Source organism: Alligator sinensis, unplaced genomic scaffold (genome assembly GCF_000455745.1).
Source record: "Alligator sinensis unplaced genomic scaffold, ASM45574v1 scaffold165_2, whole genome shotgun sequence".
Taxonomy (NCBI): Eukaryota; Metazoa; Chordata; order Crocodylia; family Alligatoridae; genus Alligator; species Alligator sinensis.
The window spans coordinates 1,540,148-1,562,255 of NW_005841965.1; the positions used below are offsets into that span (position 1 = coordinate 1,540,148).

Genomic DNA, 22,108 nt, shown 5'->3' on the forward strand with positions numbered 1-22,108 from the left:
AGAAGCTTGAGAGAGCCCAAAGAAGAGCCACACGTATGATCAGAGTCTTACACAGCAAGCCATATAAGGAAAGGCTCAGGGATCTGGAATTCTTCAGCTTGAAGAAAAGAAGGCTGAGAGGGGACCTGGTAGCAACTTACCACTGCACTAGGGGAGTACATCAAGGGCTCGGTGAACAACTGTTCACCAGGGCACCCCAGGGGAAAAGTAGGAGTATTGGCCTCAAACTCCTAGAAGACCAATTCAGGCTCAACATTAGGAAAAACGTCTTCATAGTTTATTAAAACATAAGACCTTTAATTTAATTCTCTTTCTTAATTCTTTTTTTTCTTAACTTCTTTTTATTTTATCTTTCAGTGGCTGACTTCCTTCATTACACTATCTTTTCCCCACCCCCAATGCCTTTACACCTCTAATTTCATTACCTACCCCATTCTATTAACTCTCTGCCTCCCAGCTTCATGTTAGGGATAGAAGCCGGTCCTGTGATGGCAACTCAAAGCTGTCGCTCCTAGTCAGGGCCCTGCTCACCAGCCCTCCAGTGACAAGTCAGAGCTGTTCAGGTGGGGAAGAGTCAAATAAGGTTTTTAGCCTTAAGGCACAACTGCTTCAAACTGAAGACAGCACTAACACTGATAAACATTTGAGCAGCACAAAATACCATCAGTAATAATCACTTCTAAGTCACTAATCCAATCAAAGAACTTCATGATACTTGAATATCAAAAGTAAAATCTCTTCTTCAGCTAGCAAGCTTGAGGCCCTTCCTCAAATTCTAATCAATTCTTGGAAGTTTTGCCACAGCAGGTCTTCAGGATTTGGTCCTGTATACACATCTAATATTCACACACAGCCATATTTCCTTCTCCAGAAGGAAACATAAATAGAAACAAAAAATATCCAGAAAGCTGAGGGATCACTTTTGTGGTTGTTACTAATGGAATGCTAATACTGGTTAAACCATCAACAGCATTTGTCAGCATCTACTTCAGCATTCTCCCATCAGATCAGAAGAGACCTGACAACATGAAGCTTATAGGCTTCAGGAAAGGAGGAGCCAACCTGAAGAGATGTTGGTTTTATTTTAACCCCAGGAGTTGTGGGTATTTTGTATTTCATTTGTAAGTTCCTCAGGCCCTGCCAAAAGCACTGAATGATAGAAGCATGGGTACCTGATATTTAATTTCTTCTTAGTGCTGAGAGTCTCTCTTCTCTGTACAGGCAATATATCCTCTCTACTAGTGGTTAAATTCACTGAGCAACTCTTTAGCTGGTATAAACTGGCTCAGTTCCACTGGCTTTAGTGGAAGAATGCTGACTTATAGCAACCAAGGAACTGGCCCTTTATTCTACTCCTAATACCCACTGACATTGCTTTACTGACATAGACTCTGATTACCATGCTGTTATGGCACTTTTCATATTCAAAATGTTTTACAAAATTTAACTCATTCTATACTGTCATATTATTTTCTTCTGAATGATGTGCCAGTTTGAGCCACTTGGATTAAAAGACCATGAGATTTCCCATTTGTATTCATGGTTTTAATGTATTGGAATGGACAGAAATGCTTAAATATCACAAGTATTTCAATTCACTCCATACTTCCTAGATATGCAAAATTTCTTATTCCCTGAATCATCCATCCGTCATCCAGCACAGCTTCCATTACAGGGAAGCCAAGATAACAGCAAAGTTTGGGCTCAGTGATGGGTTCTACAAAACAACATTTCTCTGTTAGTTTGCTTGTACAGTATTTATCTTTCTGTTCCCTTCCACTAAACACACAACATTAAATATTAATGTAATTTTTCTCCTGGTTGCACAGTAAATCTAAGATACTATTTTTATATGTAACCACATTCCATTCTGTTATGGTATTTGTTGTTTGTCTACTCTGTCTGTATTAGATTCAAAAGATACTAAGGCTGTGGTTCTTAATCCCATTAGTTATCTGAATTTTCTCTTATCTCAGCAGTTTCATGATCTGAGATGCAAAGAAAAAAGGCCCAATGGTTTTACTTCTGCCTCAAATGTCTTATGCAAAATAAGCAAGTAAATCTAGAAGACCAGCTTTGGATATATATTCATGATAGTTTTTTTTTTCAAAATGGAGTTGGTAAAGCTCTACTCTTGGCTTCCCCCCTGTAATATGTCCATCCCAGCCTGCAATTTGCTATGTAGGTGGAGAAAAATAAATCATTACACCTTTTTGAAAAGTGCTGATTGAAAGAAAATTACATGGGAAAGGAAGGTATAATATAGAAAGTGTTGTACACACAGTATTCTGAAGCTTGCCTCTAGTCACATTCTCCACATAATGGGTCTGAGAAACTTTGTGATTTGAACTTTATTACTTAGCAGCAATCATCACTAAGATGAGGATCCTGAAACTGGAAAAATATTATCTTACAATGAATACCTCATCCAAAGAAATAATGGCTTAGGAATGAACATAGCAAAACACTGAGTTTCGTCCATGTCTGAAGAGTCTTTAAAAATTATGATGGGTTTGCAGTTTATGGGATGTTTACCTATTCTCAAGATTGAAAAGCAAAGGACAGACATACTTTAACATAAAAAGCAAACAATACATTTTCCTGTATTGTTCTAAGTAGGGGAGATGTAATCAAAAGAGGTGATGAAAAATGAAAGGTGCAGATAATTAAATAAACCTGCAAAAATGCACATAAAATAATAAAACTTTATTATAGAGGCAGGCTCTAAAACACTACAATAAAAGTATGTTTTGCTTTAAATTATTGCTTAATATTTTAGACAAGTATTTTTTGTAGAAATATTGTTTCTAGAAAGACAGAAGAAAAATATACAATAAATGGCTTACTGCACAGTAAACAGAAGAACAATACCGCACACCTTTTACGGTCTATAGTTTTTCTCTAGGGTCTGTGTAATACATATGTGCTTCTCCTGGAGAACGGCCATTTAAGGAATTTAATGAGTTTTTTACTACATATTTTAAAATTAAAAATATAAAAGCAGTCCCTTCTAAAGGAGATTTCATAATGTTATTGTCCATGAGCAGATATTTCTATTTATGAGCCTGGTTTATTTTCTAGCCCTAGAAAATGAAACCATATGTCCCTCACATTACTGCTGATACCTCAGAAACTTACTGAGTTTTTTTTCCAGTCAAGCAAAAAATGCTCTGTTCTGTGTTTGTAGACCTCCTAGCACAGTGGGAACTTGGTCCACAGTTAGATCTCTCAGGTAGTGTAGTAATGCCCATAAAATCTAATAAGAAATAAGTAGTTTCACATAAAAAAAAAGAAAGAAAAGAGTATTTCTAGTGTTGTAACAGCAGTGATTGCAGTATAATGTAGACATATCTGAGCTAGATACTGGGTCCTGGTAAAGGTTTAAACTTACCATCATGGAGCTAATTTGACCTGCTGCTTAGGTAGCTCTGCAGTCACTGCAGAGTTCATTTGGTTGCATAGCTAGACTGCTATTGGCACTCAAGTTAGAGAGCTTAAGTTAGCTCTGATATATGTAGGCTACTTTGACTGTAGTGTAACTATAATTATCTTAGGGAAGGAAAAGAAAGAGAAAACATAAACCTGAAGAAGGGTGTTTGTGCCTGAAAGCTTGCAAAGAATTATTTTTCCAACTGTTTAGTTGGTCTATTAAAAGATATCACATTTACCCAAAGAACCTTGTCTGTCTGGCTAGGGATCAACATTACACATAAACTGGTTTAAGTGATCAGAAACTCATTTAAACATGCCTTCAGTGCGTATAAACCAGTTTCAAAATGGCTGAAACTGGTTTAAGATAAACCTGGTGGAATGTAATATCAGACTTAACTGATTTGGGTCAAACCAATTCATGCAATGTCTGTCCCCGACCCCTTCCTGTTTTAAGTTAAACCAGAGTCCCCTGGCATTCCAGATGCTTTTCAGCCCTGGGTGGGGCTGTATTTTCCAGGGAGCAGAGCTGGCTCTGCCCCTCTGCTTCAAAGCCAGAGCTCCAGCACAGACTGCAGGCACAGAAGGGTCTGCCTGGTTTCCCCGTGCCCCGCCCCACCTTGCTGTTCAATGCCCAAGCAGGTATACCCCCCACAATCTCCCATAGCCCAGACCCCAGTCCCATGAACCCTAGGCACGTGGGGTGCTAGCTAATGCTGTGAGGTTTTTGTGTGTGTGTGTCTCCAATTTCACTGGGACAGGCAAACAGAACAGTGTCCCCTTAGGGCTTTTTGGAGCTAATCAACAGGTCAGCTGATAATATCCCTCCATTCCTTTCTTGGAAAAGAGGCTTTAGTTTGTTAATGGGCTGATAAATACCATGTTATCAGCCCCCTGCTGGCTCCCTCACCCATCAGGTTTGCTGCAGAGAGCATGAAGAAGCAGGGAAATGGACATTGAAAAGTTCAGTATCATCAGCAGATGCATGAATGCACATGCCCCTCTTTGTCTCAGAGTGCTAGCCTGGAGCTGGGGTCTGGCAACACTCCTGCCCCTGCAAATGGGCTCAACCTAAGCAGGTTAGACTAACCTGCAAAGATTGAATCAATTCAGGTTCAGGTTTTTTGAATGTCTGTCCCCAGCCCCTATGTCCTTAGACCAACATGGCTACAACCAACACCCCCAAGAGCAAGCATAAGGCACTTGGATGGAGTCCACCATTAAGCAAGTGAAGTGAGAATAATGTCTGTTTGACTCCTTCTATTCAATGTTTGAAGTATTGTGTTAAGAATGGAAATGCAATTTTTTGCAATGGCTGCGGAATTTACAAATTCTAACACATTTCAGAACTATACTGTAACTGTTAAATGTGTGGCACATAGTCCTGCTGATACTATCTCTGTCAATGGCCTTTTTCTACTGGTGAACAAGGACACACAGGACAATCAGAAAGTAATGCCTCCTAATTTTTATCTCCTAAGCAAGCCATGGACATGGAGGGTGTTCTTCTGGACTTCTTGCCTAATGGCCTATGTCAGAGGCATATGTCAAGACTCTGAAGAAACTGAAATATTGGATGCAAAAAGCCCATCCCACCAGAGAGATGCCTGAGGTGCCGCTTCAGCACAACAATGCTCATCCCATAAAACAGCTTGTGCATCACTGAGGCAATCTTATAATTTGGATGGACTCTACTGCCTCATTCTCCAGATAGCCATTGATAGGCCATTCACAAAGAAGGAGACTACTTTGAGAAATAGCTATGTTTTCAGTGAAGATATACACATTTTCCATGCAAATGTAGATTTCATAGTTTTCATAGACATTAGGGCTGGAAGGGACCTCAGAAGATCATCGAGTCCAGCCCCCCTGCCCGAGGGGGAGGAAGTCAGCTGGGGTCATAGAATCCCAGCAAGATAAGCATCCAAATTTCTCTTGAAGGTGTTCAGTGTAGGTGCTTGAACCACATCCAATGGCAGGCTATTCCAGACCTTGGGGGCTTGGACAGTAAAAAAAATCTTCCTTATGTCCAGACTGAAATGGTCTTGCAGTAGTTTATAACCACTCAACCTCATCATCCCTTGGGGCACTCTGGTGAACAAATGTTCCCCCAGATACTGGTGGTCACCCCTCATAAACTTGTAGGTGGCCATCAGATCACCCCTGAGCCTGCACTTTTCCAGGCTAAAGAGCCCCATAGCTCTCAGCCTGCCATTGACAGGTCTGTTTTCCTGACCTATAATATTGTTTCAATAATATTTGGCTGAGGAAAAAAATAGGAGACCCATGTAGTAATAATATTTAGCTGACCTTTATAGTAAATAGTAGAAATCAAAATAGGTAGAGACATAATAATGGACTATAGGGCCCCCAGATGGTAACTTCTGTTTCTGATACTAGGTAATTCAGTAAAATATAAAATAATTGGTTAAATACTTTATTATTTTATTTAAAACATTATTTGAAAATAAATAATTATTAAAAATCCCAACAAGTAAGACTGTAGCTAGCACAGCAGCAGGTTAAAAATGTTGTTTCTTTATTTCTCTGACAACATTTTCTATAACCTTTCTTGTATGATTCATCATCACTACTGTTAATCATTTTGAATAATAGAAAAGTAGGATGATAGCAAGTTTATGTAGGATGGTAATATATTTTGATTGAAAATGAACAGAATTCTTTATATTGGAAGACAGTTGTGGCAGAAACATGTCTAGGAGGAAAAAAGTGGCAGATGCCTGAAAGACTATTTACTAATAGATTAACTTACTTCTACATGATTTGTTTTAACACATCTTTTCTATTACTAATATTTGACCCATGGAAACCATTCAGATTTCAATCATAACTTTAATATAAACACTGATCATCTGTCTTTTCCCCTCGACCTTTTGTCTGTCTTATCTTTTTAGACAATGGGCCAAGTCTTAGTCTTACAGCTCTAGTGATGTCAATAGCGCTATAACGATTAAAATCAGCAGAGGAACTAGCTCTCTGAAGCAAAGACTCCATCTTCCTCTATACATAGTAGGCACTACCACAATTTAAATAATAAATAGACACAGAGTGGGCTGTAGCTGTTTGAACTTTCAAATGGCACATTCAGTCAAGGAGGCAAAATGCCCCTTCAAGCACCCAGCAATATTGATTCAGGTGTTACAGTCCTTTGTGCAGTGAATCCTATTAACTCTTTATAGTTGGCAGTTGGACAACTCTAGTGGCTAACATGTAACAGACAAAGTGCTCCCTTGAGGCATAAAGGGAAGCAGGCATTACAATGTTTCCCAACTGATACAGGGACTAGGAAGAGATAAGGGGAATTTGCCTTGGCTTTCTACCATTGCAAACCACTGTAAGAGGCAAAATCTGGCCCTCATTTATTCAGGTGAAGGATCAAATGTTAAACTTGAAGAAAGAGAGTGTAAGCTGTCCAGTTACACTGATGCCAGTATGTTTCTCCAATTTATTATATTGCAAACAGAAAAGTGGTTAGCACATTTCTCTCTATTAAGTGTCTTATACTGATACTATTAAATACTTAAATCTATTGTTGTGATGCAAGCAGGTAACCATCTGTATTCTAATAAATATACTTTATGGCACATATCTGTTTAATAGTAGCTGTAGATATTTATTTTTGGGTACTTTTGTGGCTAAATTCTTAGGAAAAGGGAACAACAATTAATTATCGAAGTGAGATGGAAAACCAAATGGAAGGCAAGAAGTGTCTCATCCCAATTAAACATGGACAGTATTATTAAATAAATGCCATAAGAAATGGATGTCCATGACTGGAAAAAAGAATATCCATATCAGGAGACATCCCAATATTTTGAAATTTTCTTTCCTACTGAGGTAGGACAAGGTTGATTTTTTTTTTTTATTGAAGCAAAATGGTTTGTATTTCCAGAACTGAAAGGCAGTACGTCAGATGGTTATTTTCAGATAGTTAGAGATTAATCTCCATCTCTGTTTTGGCTGCTGCAATGTCTAGTAGGAATTGAAGTTGCAGCACTTAGGTCTCTCTTTTGTGCCCTGCTCACTGCCGTAGTCAGTCTCCCATGATTCACTGTAGGGAGTAATGGAAAAAATGTTAATCTCAGTGTAACACCATTGTTCTGAAGGGAAAATATTTGTTCTGGGGTTAAAAATAACAAGACTCCATTCAGCTTGAAGAGCAAGGGGACTGCCACTATTTGAGAGGTCTCTTGTATGGACATCCTTTGTTAATACAACCCCACCAACCTGAGGTTTCTGTGTGCATTAGGGGCCTGGAGGGGGACAGAACTGATTGCCTAGCAGAGTCTTGCATCTAGGAGCCTGCCCTGTCCAAGGACCTTCTTTGAAGGACCAGTGGGATAATTTCAGTGACAGTGATCAAATTCACTCTTGTTCCTTATTCTCTTTGGAGGTGTTTGTTCTTGCACTCCTCAGCACCCTCTGCTCTAGCAGATGATATTGGCAGCTGGCCCAGGGCTCTCTACCTCTGCCAGATACAACAAACTCATTCTACGAAATGCTGGCATGTCCCCAAACACTTTAATTACAACAGCAGCCAATATAACACTGCCCTGATCTACTAACACTAATGTCAGTTGGGCCAGTCTTCTCTTTCTATGAACCATATGTAGGCTATATGGAAGAAAGGTGACAGACTTAACACTGTCACTTCAGGTTTAGATTTAAGCAAAATGCTACTTCATATTTATTTATTTCCAAACATACAGGAGAGACACATTTTTTAATTAAAGGGTTTTTTTTAATATTTAAAAGCTGAAGCTTGTCCAGGAAACCTTTCAGGATATTTTTTCACTTAAAATGGATAAAATTATATCTGTTTTCAGCCTTTTAAAAGGTACTATATTTAAAGGTTTTAAGAGATCTCACTCTTGCTGATTTCAAAGTGAGCTAGCCATCTAAATAACATTAGATAACTAGGCCTAAATGCCGAACCCACAAAATTAATCGTTTTTTCCTTTGCCTTCTATGGATTCAAGATTTGGAGGATTTTTTCAGTTTCACATTTTGCACATTTGACTCTAGCTTGCGTTTAGTGAATGTGATCAGCCTCATGTGACCCAAAAGAAGAGTATTGATTTATTGTGTGAAGTTTTTGGATACTTACTTCACCGTTAAACTTCTTTTAACATTTCAGAATAAGCTATAGGGGAGAACATTTTATGGTAGTGTTTTGATTTTTACCAACTACAATGATATAAAAACATAAATTATCATCTGGCCAATGAGCATTCATTTGTACAAAGCATTTGTACATGAGGCTTCAGTCATATAGTATATTACAGTATGCTTCAGCAGCAGCTACAGTCTACCCAGACATATATGTAACATATATATACATGTCACAGCTTGTCTCATAGGTAGCATTTATAATTGCAGAAAGTTAGAGATGAAGACGTGCATATCCAAAATAATTATGGAGATCATGCGAGAACTGGAGGGTGAGAGAAAAAATTTGGATTTAAAAGTAAGGGGAGAAGAGATAAGATTCAAAGAAGATGAGGTCACAAACAGATGGTAGGGAAATGGTTTTCTCATCTCAGGAAAATATTTAACATTTTCAAAAAGAAAATTCTTATGTTAAATAGTCGAAACCTTGAAATTCTACAAACCGATAATATAAAAAAAATTAAAAATTGACAGGATAATCCAAACATTTCATGTTGATAATTTCAAGATATTTTGTTTCAATGCCCACTTCTTAATGTGACCTTTTTAATGCAAGATATCTAATTTATAAAATAAGGTAATTTAAAACAAAACATGAAACTTCATTTTGAAAACAAAAATATAATTTCTTTGAAGGGGAGGTTTCATCAAAAACATTTCTAGTTCTGAACAAATAGCACTTTGTAATGAAAAAAGAAACAACAAAAAAGAATTGAAATTTCTTAGCCATGTCTCATCCAGAAAAAAAACCTCACAACAACCCCCCCCCCCCCCCAAAAAAAACAACGAAAAACACAAAAAGGAAAATTATAATTAAAATTTTATTTGACCATATATATGTAGAAGAATGCATTGGATCCCAGGAGACTTTGCTCTAAATTGCAAAAATGGAAGCCAACAGGAGAGAGCCTAAGCGTGGTTCTAAGTTGTGCTGGCTTCCAATGATCTTCAAAGGCTATAGTGTAACAGCTCCTACACAGTGTCAGAACTGATTAGTTGAGTGCCTCGGTACAGTGGAACTTTCTAGCACAAGGCACGGTGAGACAGGGGAATTCTCGGCACGGTGGAGAGCCCCGGCGTGGAAAAGTTCCCGCCGCTCATATGCAAATGCGCATACTCTGATTGGCCGGTTTCAAATTATTCCTACGTGGTGGCTGGCAATTGGCTCGCTAGCCGTATAAAGGGTTGGAGTCGTTTCCACCCAAGTTGGAGAACTCCGTGCTCATCTCGGAGTGGAACCTGGCGGTCTGATCACCCGCCAACGACTCCCCGTCGACGAAACCCCCGACGTACCCCTGTGTCCTGCATGCTCAAGTTTAAAGATATCTCGTCTTATAAGAGCTCCTCGGTTTGATGGTAACAGAAGTTGGAGTTTGAAGTTAACTGTCTTCCTACGCTGTACATCGTGACAGTGTAAGTAAAGTCATCTTTGTTTGAACCAGTACGCGTTTGTGCCTAATTCTACTCCAGCGGTTGCAAGTACCCATCTATGTGCCGGGTTTGTGGCTACAACCCAGCCGGCCCCTTCCCCGGATCCCAAGCTTGGTCACCCACACACAGAAGGAGGCTATAGCCAAGAAGGTCAAGGATCCTTTCCTCTCATCTTGAGCAGAATTCAGTCACTGGAGAATCACAGTCGTGGTGTTTTAAAAATCACAGCAACTCTATAAGTTCCATAAACAATTCCCAAACAGTAATGACAAACATTAAATGTTCATTTACTCTGTAATTGTGCTTGCCATGATTTCTTAATAAAAAATACTCTCTTCAAACATAGCCAATTTAAGTATTTGTATGTTTTGATATAAGTTCTTTTATTTTATTTGGAGGTCAATTTTTCAAATCCTAAGAAGTCATGTTCATTCAAATCAAATTTAGTGTTTTCTAGTGGAGGATTTTAAATACAAAAATCAGAGATAAAGTTCTTTTAAAGTAGCTAGTAAATTCAAGGGCTTTATGTGAAGCCAGTATATTCATCAGAGATGATTTAAGAAACAAAACAAATTTAATTCCTTCAGTGTTGATGGCCGAGGCATTGTAAATTTTTTATGAATGATGATTCAATAGAACGTTTTGGTTAAATTATTAGAAGATGTAAAGACTGTGGTTGTGTTTTAAAGGTCAAACTGCCTGATTCATTGGAGGTAATTAAGGCTGTTTCATGGTGAACATTTTAGAAATTATGTCTTTGCTTAGATAGATGATAAAGGAATCCTTAACTGCAACTCTAATGTTTCCTAGTTAGCCTTTCAGATATGATAAGTGAGACCTTACAATAGTAGATTAATAATATACATTCCATATAAGGAAAACTTGTTAATGCTGCCTATATAAATCCTTTATGTATGCTTAGTAGCAAAATGCCTTTGGGTTTTCTCCAGCTTTGCAAGCCACTTTAAAATAATTAATTTATATTGGTTTCCTATCTTTTTAAATGTTATAACACATTGCTAGAAGAAACTTTGCTATAAACTTAAAATAGATTCACTAGCATGCCATATGCATAGGCACATGAATTCCCTAGTGCTTTTTAGTTGCATTCTTGTTATTCTTATCAGTAAATGGAACATTAGAATGTAATGATCAGACTTTCAAGAACCAAACATATACATGAGTATGTATATTTTTGTCAAGATAATGTCTCCAAGCCATGTTAACAAAATCAGTATACAGTAAAACTTATAGTTGAGATTTCAGTTGTTTTCTAGAGAACTGGATTATAGTGCTTCAGACAAAAGAACACAAAAATCATGTCCCTCGTTCATCTCAGCTGTCCTTTATCTAAGCTTTTAAAAGGATATTTTAACAAAGGGCATTGATTAGCAACAGATTAATTGATAATATGTTATAGATAGGTAAAGCAACCTCACTCCTTTGCTATGGAATGGAGTCCCCAGATGACAGAGGAGGCATATTAGGACTGAAAGAGAATTTGGTCAAAGCCTCTGGAAGCCTACTGTAGATCAAATTTAGAGAGGCCCTGAAGTTGATCTCAAACTGGAGGCTGTTTCAGACTTCAGGAGGTTCTGAGGAGTTGTAAGCCAGTTCTGGGGATTCAAGAAGTCTTTACCAATTGCTCATTAAATACTGAGCATATTTTGGCTGCATGCAAAGATGTAAACCTTAAAGGATTAATACTTTTAATGTGTATTAAGGTGTTCATCTGATGTCTCCATAGTACTTTTCAACCTTAAAAACACTAAACCTATGAATATTCCTCTGAAGCAGAATAAGTGTTCAAATACTATAGTGGTGGGCAGATTAGTAAAACCTAGCTAAGAGTTAAATCCATTAGAAACAAATATATTATTGGTATTTTCTATTAATACAGTGACAATCCAGCAATAAGATTGAGAATATTCAATTCCTAGACCCTCCCTCGTTCCATTGACCACAATTTTCATTCCTAGGTCAACTGGAACCAGAGATACTATATGATACAGTAGAATTCTCCCATAAATGTTATATAAAATAGAAATCCTGTCTTGTATGCTGTGGCAAAGACTGATAACCAAGAAGAATAATGGGTTTAATAATAATAAAGCTGAAGAAGGAAGGTAAGAAAGTGAGATTACCATTGAGTTCCAGGAACGTATAAAGGTTGTGACACTAAATGTTCAAAGGGATCAACAGCATTCTAGGATTCTGGTTAAATTGATAATAAAAGATGTTTGGCAGGTGTATTTATTCCATTTTCACCTGGCTGCAATTGGCTATAAATACTATAAAACTATTTATCTATCAAGATAATGTGCTAATAATGAAGGCTCCTTTAAAACATGCAATAAAACCAACCAGTTTCACCTTCAATTTAATGAGCATTTGTGTTAACATTTTCCAGCACATAATGACAGCTCTAAAAATCTTCCTTAACATATGTATCTGAGGGAAAAGAACTACTAAAGGAACCTGTTTGGGTGTGGAAGGAGCATTTCCACACTGAAATGACATTTAAAAAACAAGATAAAAAGAAAGGATTCAAGTTACAGAAACAATCATAATGATTTTTTGAATTATTCTCAAATTTGAAAAAAAAAAAGGACAGGATTGGACCGGTGTGCAGGAAGGTGTAGTGAGGATAAGGGTCTGTAAGCCCACAGACATATAAGAAAGCTGAAGAAGAGGAACCTGCATGTGAAAGTGGGTCACAGAGATTCTTGACACAAAGAAATTAAAACTTTTTTTGAAAGCTGGGTGTACATATATGACTAGGAAATACAGCTGACACTTAACAAGGTGATACTTTTCATTGATTTTGGTTGTGTTCCTAGGGGACACAAAAGGACTGTCTGCAACAAAGATAAGCTCCATTACATATATGCCTTTAAATTAAGGCCTCTCATTCCACTATTGTATGTAACAAATCAGAGGACCTTGCAATTGTAGGTGTCAGAGATATGTCATTGCCAGACAGTACTTACTGCCAGCATCAGAACATTAGGAAGTGAAAGGAGAAAAGCATTGAGGTCTCACAGAGGTTTGCTTTCCCTGAACTGATATTTCTTGAATGGAGCACAATTTAGTTCCCAGCAACAGCCCTGTCTGGGAAGAGGACTGCTTTCCCCTTTTGTTTCTGCTGTTTAATTATAGCAAAAAGATACTGACTTCTGATATTACTTTCTGGATATATCTACTCGTGCTTTAATGCAGAGTTGACTAATTAACTCTGCAGTAAAGCAACACTATCTAGACATGTCAGTCTTAGGATGCAGTGAACTAAATAACTCTAATGTGAGATAGTACTGTTGAGGACAGTACTATCTTATGGTGGAGTCACTTACTGCACAGAAATGCACATGTGGAATGTGACTGGGACTGTGGCAGTTTGAGCCAGGGCAGCACAACCCCAGGCTGCCCACAGGCTCAGGGGCTTAGCCACATGGCTGTGCTGTTCAGCACTCTTGTCCCCCAGCCAGTCCCTCTGCTGCCCAGCACCATCACCTGGAGCCCAGAGCTGACTTCTCAAGCCTGCTGTCAGCCCCAGGCTATTCTGCCCAAGCTCAAATTGCTGCAGGGAACACGCAAAAACACTGTGTCCAGGAGCAGCTGACTCAGACACAAACTATGCTAGAGTATATTAAGTATTAATAGCTCATGTAGATGCACCCTCAGGGTGTGTCCAGGCATGCATGGACATATGGTTCCCTGGGGACAAGTAGCAGTGGTGCATTTTGCACCGTCGCTTCTTGTCCCTGGAGAATGCCTGTTGCACATGTGTTTTGACACATGGCAAGTTGCCATGAGTGAGGCAGGAGGGGCTGGGGCCGCACTGTGCTTGTCCCAGAAACCTTACCTGAGGTCCTGGGGGCCTCCTGGGGCTGCAGCCACTCAAATGCCATGCAGAGCCTGACTAGCAGTGGAGCATGGCTTGAGGTAGCCCGGTTGCACTTTTCAGCATTGCGCGCTGGCCAAGGTTTGTGTGCTGGCATGCACTGCTCCAGGTTTTTTTCCACCATTTCTTTTTACCCCTGGATATCCAGGGGTCAAAAAAAATAAAATTAAAAAAACCCATCACAGTGCATGCTCAAGCAGCCGTGCTCATCTGGACACACCCTCTGTGTCTTTAGTTTCAGGCATACCACTTCTCTCACTGCTTTTCTATACTTTTTTGATAAAGTATCACTCTATCCTTGTTGACTGCTTCTGGAATAGGACCCACTGACTCCATCTGGCTGCCCTGTACCTGCCCACCAGTGAGGGAGGTCAGGGCCTAATTGATCTGGTGATCAAGGTTGCTGCCTTCTACCTGCAATCCCTTCACTACCTTCTCTTTTCTGGGGAATGCCTTCCCTAGCTATGGCTGGCCTTTGCTTTCCCGTGTCAGGTGGGGGAACTCAACCTTGTTCAGGGACTTTTCCTGTGCAAGAAGGGGCAATAAGCCTTGCCTCTGGAAGCCTCATTTTTTCCTTGGTCTTTACACCATCAGTCTGACCCACTTCTTTGCCTAATCTCAGTCCACCTGGTTCTTGGCCAAAACCCAGGCTGACCAGCTGGGTCTGCACTCTGTCCATTTTCCTTCACACCTCTTTGCTAAAGTGAAAGCTGCTTTCCCTGGGAGTGTGCTTGCCACCCTAAAAAATCATCTCCACACACATCTCCCTGATGGCAGCTCTCTGGATAGACCCCCTCTATCGTTGCCTGTTTCTCCATCTGTGGATAGCAACAGGAGTGGCAGGCCTGGCACTATGCTGTCCCTCTATGCTCCCAATGGAAACAGTGGTGGTATCAACCTTGATTGTACATGTGGACAGTCAAAGTGCATCATGTCTGTGTCCTTGATGATTATTCTGACATGACTTGGAGAGGGAGCTTTGTGGCAGCAACAACAGAGCAAACCTGACTGGTCTGGTGCACACTTTACAAGCTACCCACTTCCAAGAAAACCAGAAACCCCCAGTAGTAGCTGCTGCGTGGGACCCTGGCCACAGGCACTTTTTTCTACCACTTAGACTGAGCAGTGTTGACAACTGCCTTTTCTTCAAGGAGCTGACTACAGTCTTTCCCATTCCTCCTGGACTGGCCCCAGCTGCAGCTGCTCTTTGCTGCTCTCAGCATCCTCTTTGGCACGTTGGACTTAGACTTGTCTGAGACTGTGTACATCTTTTCTATTCTGCACTGAGTGGCCAAGGAGAGCATGATCTTCCTGGCCAACTTCCCGCTGGGCCAGGCCAGATGGTGACTCTGAAAAGCTGCAGAAACCAGCTTGCAGGGGCCGGGTCTAATGGCTCCCTCCAACTCTTCCACTTCTTGGTATGGCATGTTACATTTGAATTCGGACACTTCGCTTTGCAACAAAATGTAGACCAGCTTATGTGGTCACTGTGCCATTGAGTGGCCACTCTGTGCAGAGGTCACTGTGCCACCTCTGCAAGGTGGAAGATGGACAGCTGGTCCTACATGTGTCAGCAACAACAGAGGGGAGTGGGGGAAGGAGATTTAATCTCTGATGACATGGTATTTTTTGTTGGTAACAAGTATTTAATGCTCAGCTCCTGGAAGGCCTACAAACCTTTGCACTTTCACCATTTGTTTTTAATATTAGTATAATAGAATTTTTTTTAAGTAAAATAAAATCTCTCTCTTTCTCTTCCCTTTTTCCCTGCACAGCTCAAAAGGGGCCCTTAACACTGATTGGGATCTCCAGGTGTCACTACAATATGCACAGTTAACCATTAATAATACATAACATGTTTCAACATGTAGGATAGACATACGAGGAAAAAGATGGGAGATCAGAAGGGATTTGATAACCTCAGAAGATACCGATAAATTCAGATTTAGGGAAGGAGTTACATTTAAGGAAGGAGTAGGAGATGGAACAAAGGATATGAGTTTATGAATCAACAAAGCAAAAAGGGTGAGAGCAAATTTGGAAGTCATTGTCAGGTTGGACAAGAGATGGTGAGTGAGGAAGAGGTAATTCAAAGAAAAAGAAGACTGAGTACTTGGGCCTCAGAAGCACCAGCAGAGATAAGGTGGATGATTCACAGAGTTTAGCAATGTAGGAACAGTCATCTGGGCAGAAAGAAAACTCAGAAATGAATCATGGGCAATGGATGAGGGGGTCTGAAGAGGAAAAGGATGGTTCTGATGTCAACAAGGAAAAATTAGATATGTTGCTGCAAGCTTAGATTTTGTGTACTACACCTGTCTAATTCATTTTGAAAACTCCTTTTTTAGAGCAGACCCATGAAATATAGCCTGGTTTTCTCTTTTTAAAATCTGTTTAAAAAATGCTACTTACTGAATGACACAGATCATTCAGCCTCAAGAGCACAACTATTACAAACAAGATATGAGTGGGTGTTCCCTGCCATAGTGCCATAGTCACAGCTTGAAATGTACTGCTGAAGAGAAATAATTGTCAAAAATGAGTTTTCCATCATGTTTTGATAGTAGAGGTCACCCTGAGAAGGCGGAAAAAAATCAGACACACTGAAAAAGCTTTCACTATCTCAGACTCTTATGAAGACAAAAATAATCCCATAATTAAATTTGTATTGTTTTATACATTCTTCAAGGAAGAATTTATGACCGCTTTGTGCAAAAGGTCAAACCCTGCATTTAAATTGGGATATTATGATAAATGATGTGGGCAGCATGGGTTCTAATTTTAGCAAACACAAATGATTTCTTTAAAGAATTTGTTCTGATCTGGAATTTTTCTTGACCTCCTAGAAGGGGAAATAGATTAAATTATATGTTTTTGTATGTCACTGAAAATAACGGATGTATTTGGAATATCTAGCAACTTTTTGTAAAACATGACTCAAAACCCTCTGCCCATGTGACACATATTTCTCCTTGGTATTCTTACTGACAGAGACATGATTTCACACATGCAATCCCCAGGTATCATGTGAAAATGGGGTACTGTAAAAAAGGATAGGGATTTCAAAGCCGATTAAAAAAACTGCTTATGCTGCCCTGATGAAGGCATCAATGAAGAATTGCCAATCATGAGTCAGAACCCTCAAATTATCAAATTGTTCTAAAAGAAAACAACACATTGGTGTCTTCCAGTTTAACTCTTTGTTACCATTCTCAGTGTGCCTGTGGCAATTATAGGTTTAAAATGTAAACTTAAATGCAGAATACACAGGCTTGTGCATATGAGAATGCTCGCTCTCGCTCTCTCTCTCTCTCTCTCTCTCTCTCTCTCACACACACACACACACTCACTCACTCACTCACTCACTCACATGCTGGCCTCAATGCCATCATACACTTTCTCTCCGATATCCTGCCACCACCAGTAAGAACCTTTGTTCACTGCTGGGCTGCTACAGTTCTCTATCCTCTAGCTTCATATCTTGCCACAGCCCCGCTAGAAAGTCTCCAGTCCCTCAACTCCCTTAGAAGGCTCTACCATTGCTTCAAGGCTGAGCATCCTTTTCCTGGACTTTTACGTCTTTAAATTTCCCCAATCTGCACTGTAACACTATGGTGGTATAAAGGATAAGACATCTATTACGCATCCCTAGAGGAGGTGGTCTCACTGCTTTGTATCTTCTCTGGGTCTCTGTACTAACCACCTCAAGTGGGTAGAAGCTACAGCTGTTTATATGTTCTACTTGGTATAAAGGTAAATTTATTTTAAAGTCATTATATTTTAATGTTTTTCTCTTAATTTGGGGGAGCTGTTTTATGGTGTTAGAGCAGAGTACATACTATGATATCCTCACTGTTAGCTTTACTGTTAAACTATCTTTTAAATACATGGGGTGCTGACAGATGTGCCGTTCCCCATTCTAACTAATGGAACTGCACAGAAAGCACCATGAGTTAAAGTGACCTAACAGACATCCACTTTTTGGTCAAGAGGGGAGAGCCGAGAGCAGAGTGGAGGGGTAAAAATCAAGCTCCACTTCGGAACCGAACCTTCAGAGAGGCTGCCTGCCTACAGCCTTCTCCCAGCTCTGGTGCTGTCTACAGGATGGGAGGGGGGAGAAGGGGGAGGAGAGAGCTCCAGGCTGGGGTTTCCCCAACCTGAGGTAGAGGGAAAGAAGGTTGGGTGGGACTGCAAGGTGCAGAGGGCTCCAATCCACCACCTGACCTCCAGCTCAGGATGGGAAAGCCCCAGCCCAGAGCTCCTGCCCCTCCCCTATCCCCCTCCCATCCTACAGACAGCACCAGGGCAGAGCTGGGCTGCATCAGCCAAGCCCTGATCACATGTAGGGACTAACAAAAGTTAATTAAAGCACTCCAGTTTGAATTGCCTTCATCTGAACCCTCATAAAATGAGGGTTAATTTGTTGTGCAATTGGGCACTTTGAAAGTGTTCTGTAGCTGTGCCCTTCTGTCAGGCATGGCTGTAGAGTACTTTCAGCGGGCCAATCGCACAACAAATGTCATTTCTGTGAGTGACCTTAGTTAAATAATATGAGAGAAAAACAAAGATTGGAGTAAATGTTAGTAGAATGCATTACATATAGCACTAGATAGAATGCTCAGTTCAGGATCTTGTTTTAGCACCCAGATTCTTTTGTTACCCAAGTCCCACCTATCCCAATGCAGTTGGGAACAGCCTATCGGATACTCTAATTTTCAGCAATGTTCTATGCTCTGTATTTTAGGGAAGTTACATACCTAATTATCTTTAAGGATGTAGGAGAATATATCATTCTCTACTGTCCTCTCCCATTCATACCCATTATGATGGGACTGTAGTGGGGAGGCTGATATCAGAGCTACATCTAGATTGATGCTGAGACAGTCCTTAATGACTAGCTGCGTATAAATTACAGCAGAAAGAGGAAGGCATTAAATGTAAACATGGTCCAGAACTGTATCAAATATTACAAGCAACAATTTGTCCCCATCTCTGAGAATTTACATAGATCAGGTTCAGTGACAGACTCTGATTATGGCTTGTTAGTTTAGGGATGTATATGTCCTTTTGTGATTTATGTGATTTAAATAAGTAATTTAGCACTACAGGCCCCATGGGCCCTTGGCTGCCTCTACCATCTTCATCCATTCCCATCTGTTATGTGCCATTCCCATCTATTCCCATTTCCATCTATTATCTTTCAGTCATCCAGATTGAATTTCTGTAGTTCTGACACATCTAGCCTTCTTAGTCTTGGTCATTCTGACACCCCATGAATAACACTTTCTTTGGTGTCCAATTGTTTCCATTCAGCATGGCCCATTGTGCTCTTGATTTCCTCTGTCAGGGCTGGGTCTCTGTACAATTGACATAACTCATTCTTGTATTATTAGATTATACTGTGCACAAAAGATTTTCTGTAGAATCTTCCTCTCAAAATGATACTGGTATCTTATTTGCTTGTGAGAGAATCCAGGGTTGATTCCTGTAGGTCATTCATGGCCTGATTATGGTTTTATAGTCTTAAAACTTAATTTTCCTTGAGATGAGCTTGGATGACAGGAGCTTGTGCAATGCAAAATAGAACCTACTCTGCATTGCACAAGCTCCTGTCATACAAAGCAGGCTTTATTTCCTGCTTCTGTTCTACCTTCATATTACTGTCCTGTGCTATGATACAACCTAAATACTTGATGTGGGTCACTTGATTAAATTTTTTGTTATTTATTGTTATGTGATGTCCAGATATCATGTTTTATTCACATTCACTCATTGTCCAATTTTCTTTGCTTCACTTGTTAGTCAGTTATCCAATGTTTCTATATCATTCATGTTTTCACTTATGAGAACTATATCACAAGCATACCTGAGGACTTTATGCTCTCCACTCAGTTGAATTCCTCCGCTTATGTTGTTTATGCTCCTGATTACTTTTTTTAGTGCCACGTTGAATAGGATTGGAGACAGATCATCTCCCTGTCTCAGTCTGATTCTTCTTCCGTTTTGTTTCTTGGTTCATACATACAAACTTTAATGAGTTCAATTACTTTGTTGGGAATTCCTAATCCTGCTAATAGGGCCCACAGATTTTCTCTGCGTATGCTATTATAAGCTTTCTGGAAGTCTATTAACAGTATGTGTAAGCTTTGATTATACTATCAATTTTTTTTCTCAACTATTTGTGTTAGAGAGAAGATTTGGTCTGTTGTCAATCTATTCTTGCAGAACCCAGTCTATTCTTGTATTCTCTCAAAATGTTTTCTGTGTAAGGTAGGAAGCACTGGAGCAAAATGTTAGGGAATAAAAATTGTTGTTAATAGTGATAATACCTCTGTAATTTTGACATTCCCATTTGAGGCCTTTTTTGAAGACGGGGCCAAATTAAGGCTCCTCTTCAATCATAAGGTAAAATTGATGACTTCCAAATAAGGGGAATTAATTTATGGATTTGTTTATAAAGATCTTGCCATAGGCTACACATAGGGGCCCTCACTGGCTGGGGAGTGGGGGGTGATGGCCAGTGCCCCCTCCTCCCTGAGACTGTGGGAGTGCCAAGATAAGCTCTGACAGCACTGCTGGGGGACCCCCCAGTATCATGAGGTCAATGGCTCTTGCCCTCCATATTTTATCATTACTGCTCTTAAGTTTTGTTATGGCTGTTTTCACTTCTATAAAAGATGGTTCTTCTGTTTTTGCTTCTGTTAATGAATGTGTTTCTTGTTCTACTGGCACTGTAAGTATTGGGCAGTTCTACTGTTCTACAAAATATTATTTCCATCTCCCTATGACTGCTGTCCTGTATGCAAGGAGGTTCGCATTTCTGTCATTGATGACAGATGTAGTCACTTGATATCCTTTTTAATAGTTTCTGACTGCTTTATATCTATTTCTTACATCATTTCTCCTATTGTTCCTTGATGTCCTGGAGTTGATTCACCAGATGTTGGTGCTTTTGTTTCTTCAAACTTTCTTTGTTTTATGTGGTTTAAATGTTTGTATGTTTTACATGATTTAGATAGATCTAGATTGGTTCCCAAACTATGGCTAATAAATGATCCACAGCTGGTCTACAAGTGTCATTAGGCCCCTCTGTCCTTTTATAGTATTTTCAATTAAAAATTAGATGGTAGAAATGCATGGTGATCTATGATAAATTTCGATGGTAGATGACAGTCTATAGGTCACAAATTTTGAGGAACCATTTACATCAGTTTCATAGGCTGCTTATAGATATCTAAAAAACCCAAAACAGATGGCACTTTAAACTTGGCAAGCTCCCGCACCAAGACCAGTGCATGCCCATAAGAGTCAGTGTGTTAGCTGGACCTGGCTTACCCAATATCTGTATAGATTGGATTCTTTAGTGGGGCTTTTTGGTGCTTTTATCTAATAGCTGATTGAATCATCTATTAGATAAAAATGCCAAAAAGTCCCACTGAAATGCCTGATTTATACCGACTCTGTAGAGCTGGATTTAATTAACACACTGCTTCTTCCAGTAAAGCACTTTTTTTTTAACATCCGTAAGCAGCCATAATGATTAGTCACTGTGGCTAGGTACATACAGTCAAAAATCCTGAGACTGAATCGATTCAAGCTTCACAGGTTTGTCTAATATGCATAGATTGAATGAATAAGCAAATGAACAGACATTCACTTCTGATTCCAGAAAAGCAGCGACATGCCTGCAGTGGCCAAGGCAGGAAGGCAGGGGGTGCTAAAGCATGCCTCCCTGCTCAGCTGGAGCAGACAGCTCAGGCCAAGGCTAGCCCACCCACCCTGCAAGGGTGGGGAGAGGGTTGAAGAGGAGAAGGAAAGTACCTTGACATTCTGGGAGACTGAGTTAACATGAATTTGGAGGGGATCTGGGACAGAAGTTCAATAAACCAATTTAACCTAAATCAGTTAAGTCTGATACTACACCCATCCAAATTTATCTTAAACTAGTTTTGGCCATATCAAAAGTAGTTTATGTGCACTGAACTTGTTGTGTTAACCATTTGTATTGGTTTCTGATTACTTATACCAGTTTGTGTGTAACTTCTGTCCCTAGCCTATAAAACTTCTTTAATCAAAAGATACCTTGATTGGGGGAACGTGGTTTTGTTTTCTTCTAGCTTTAGTTTGGCAAGAAAAATTTATTTAAATTTCTGGATT

The 22,108-nt window shown here is 39.7% G+C and overlaps 1 protein-coding gene across 5 annotated transcripts in view; it reads right to left on the reverse strand.

Annotated features, from left to right (window-relative positions):
• Window positions 1–22,108, reverse strand: part of LUZP2 (leucine zipper protein 2) — a 488,403-nt gene that overhangs the window by 67,329 nt on the left and 398,966 nt on the right. Inside the window, exon 12 of one of the 5 annotated variants that reach the window (XM_025200384.1) lies at window positions 7,442–7,501. The exons of the other annotated variants lie outside the window; for them this stretch is intronic. Coding sequence (XP_025056169.1) covers window positions 7,499–7,501 — 3 coding nt within the window. The 3' untranslated portion in view covers window positions 7,442–7,498. Of the gene's footprint in view, window positions 1–7,441; window positions 7,502–22,108 lie in introns of those variants that run through there. 5 annotated transcript variants of the gene reach the window in all.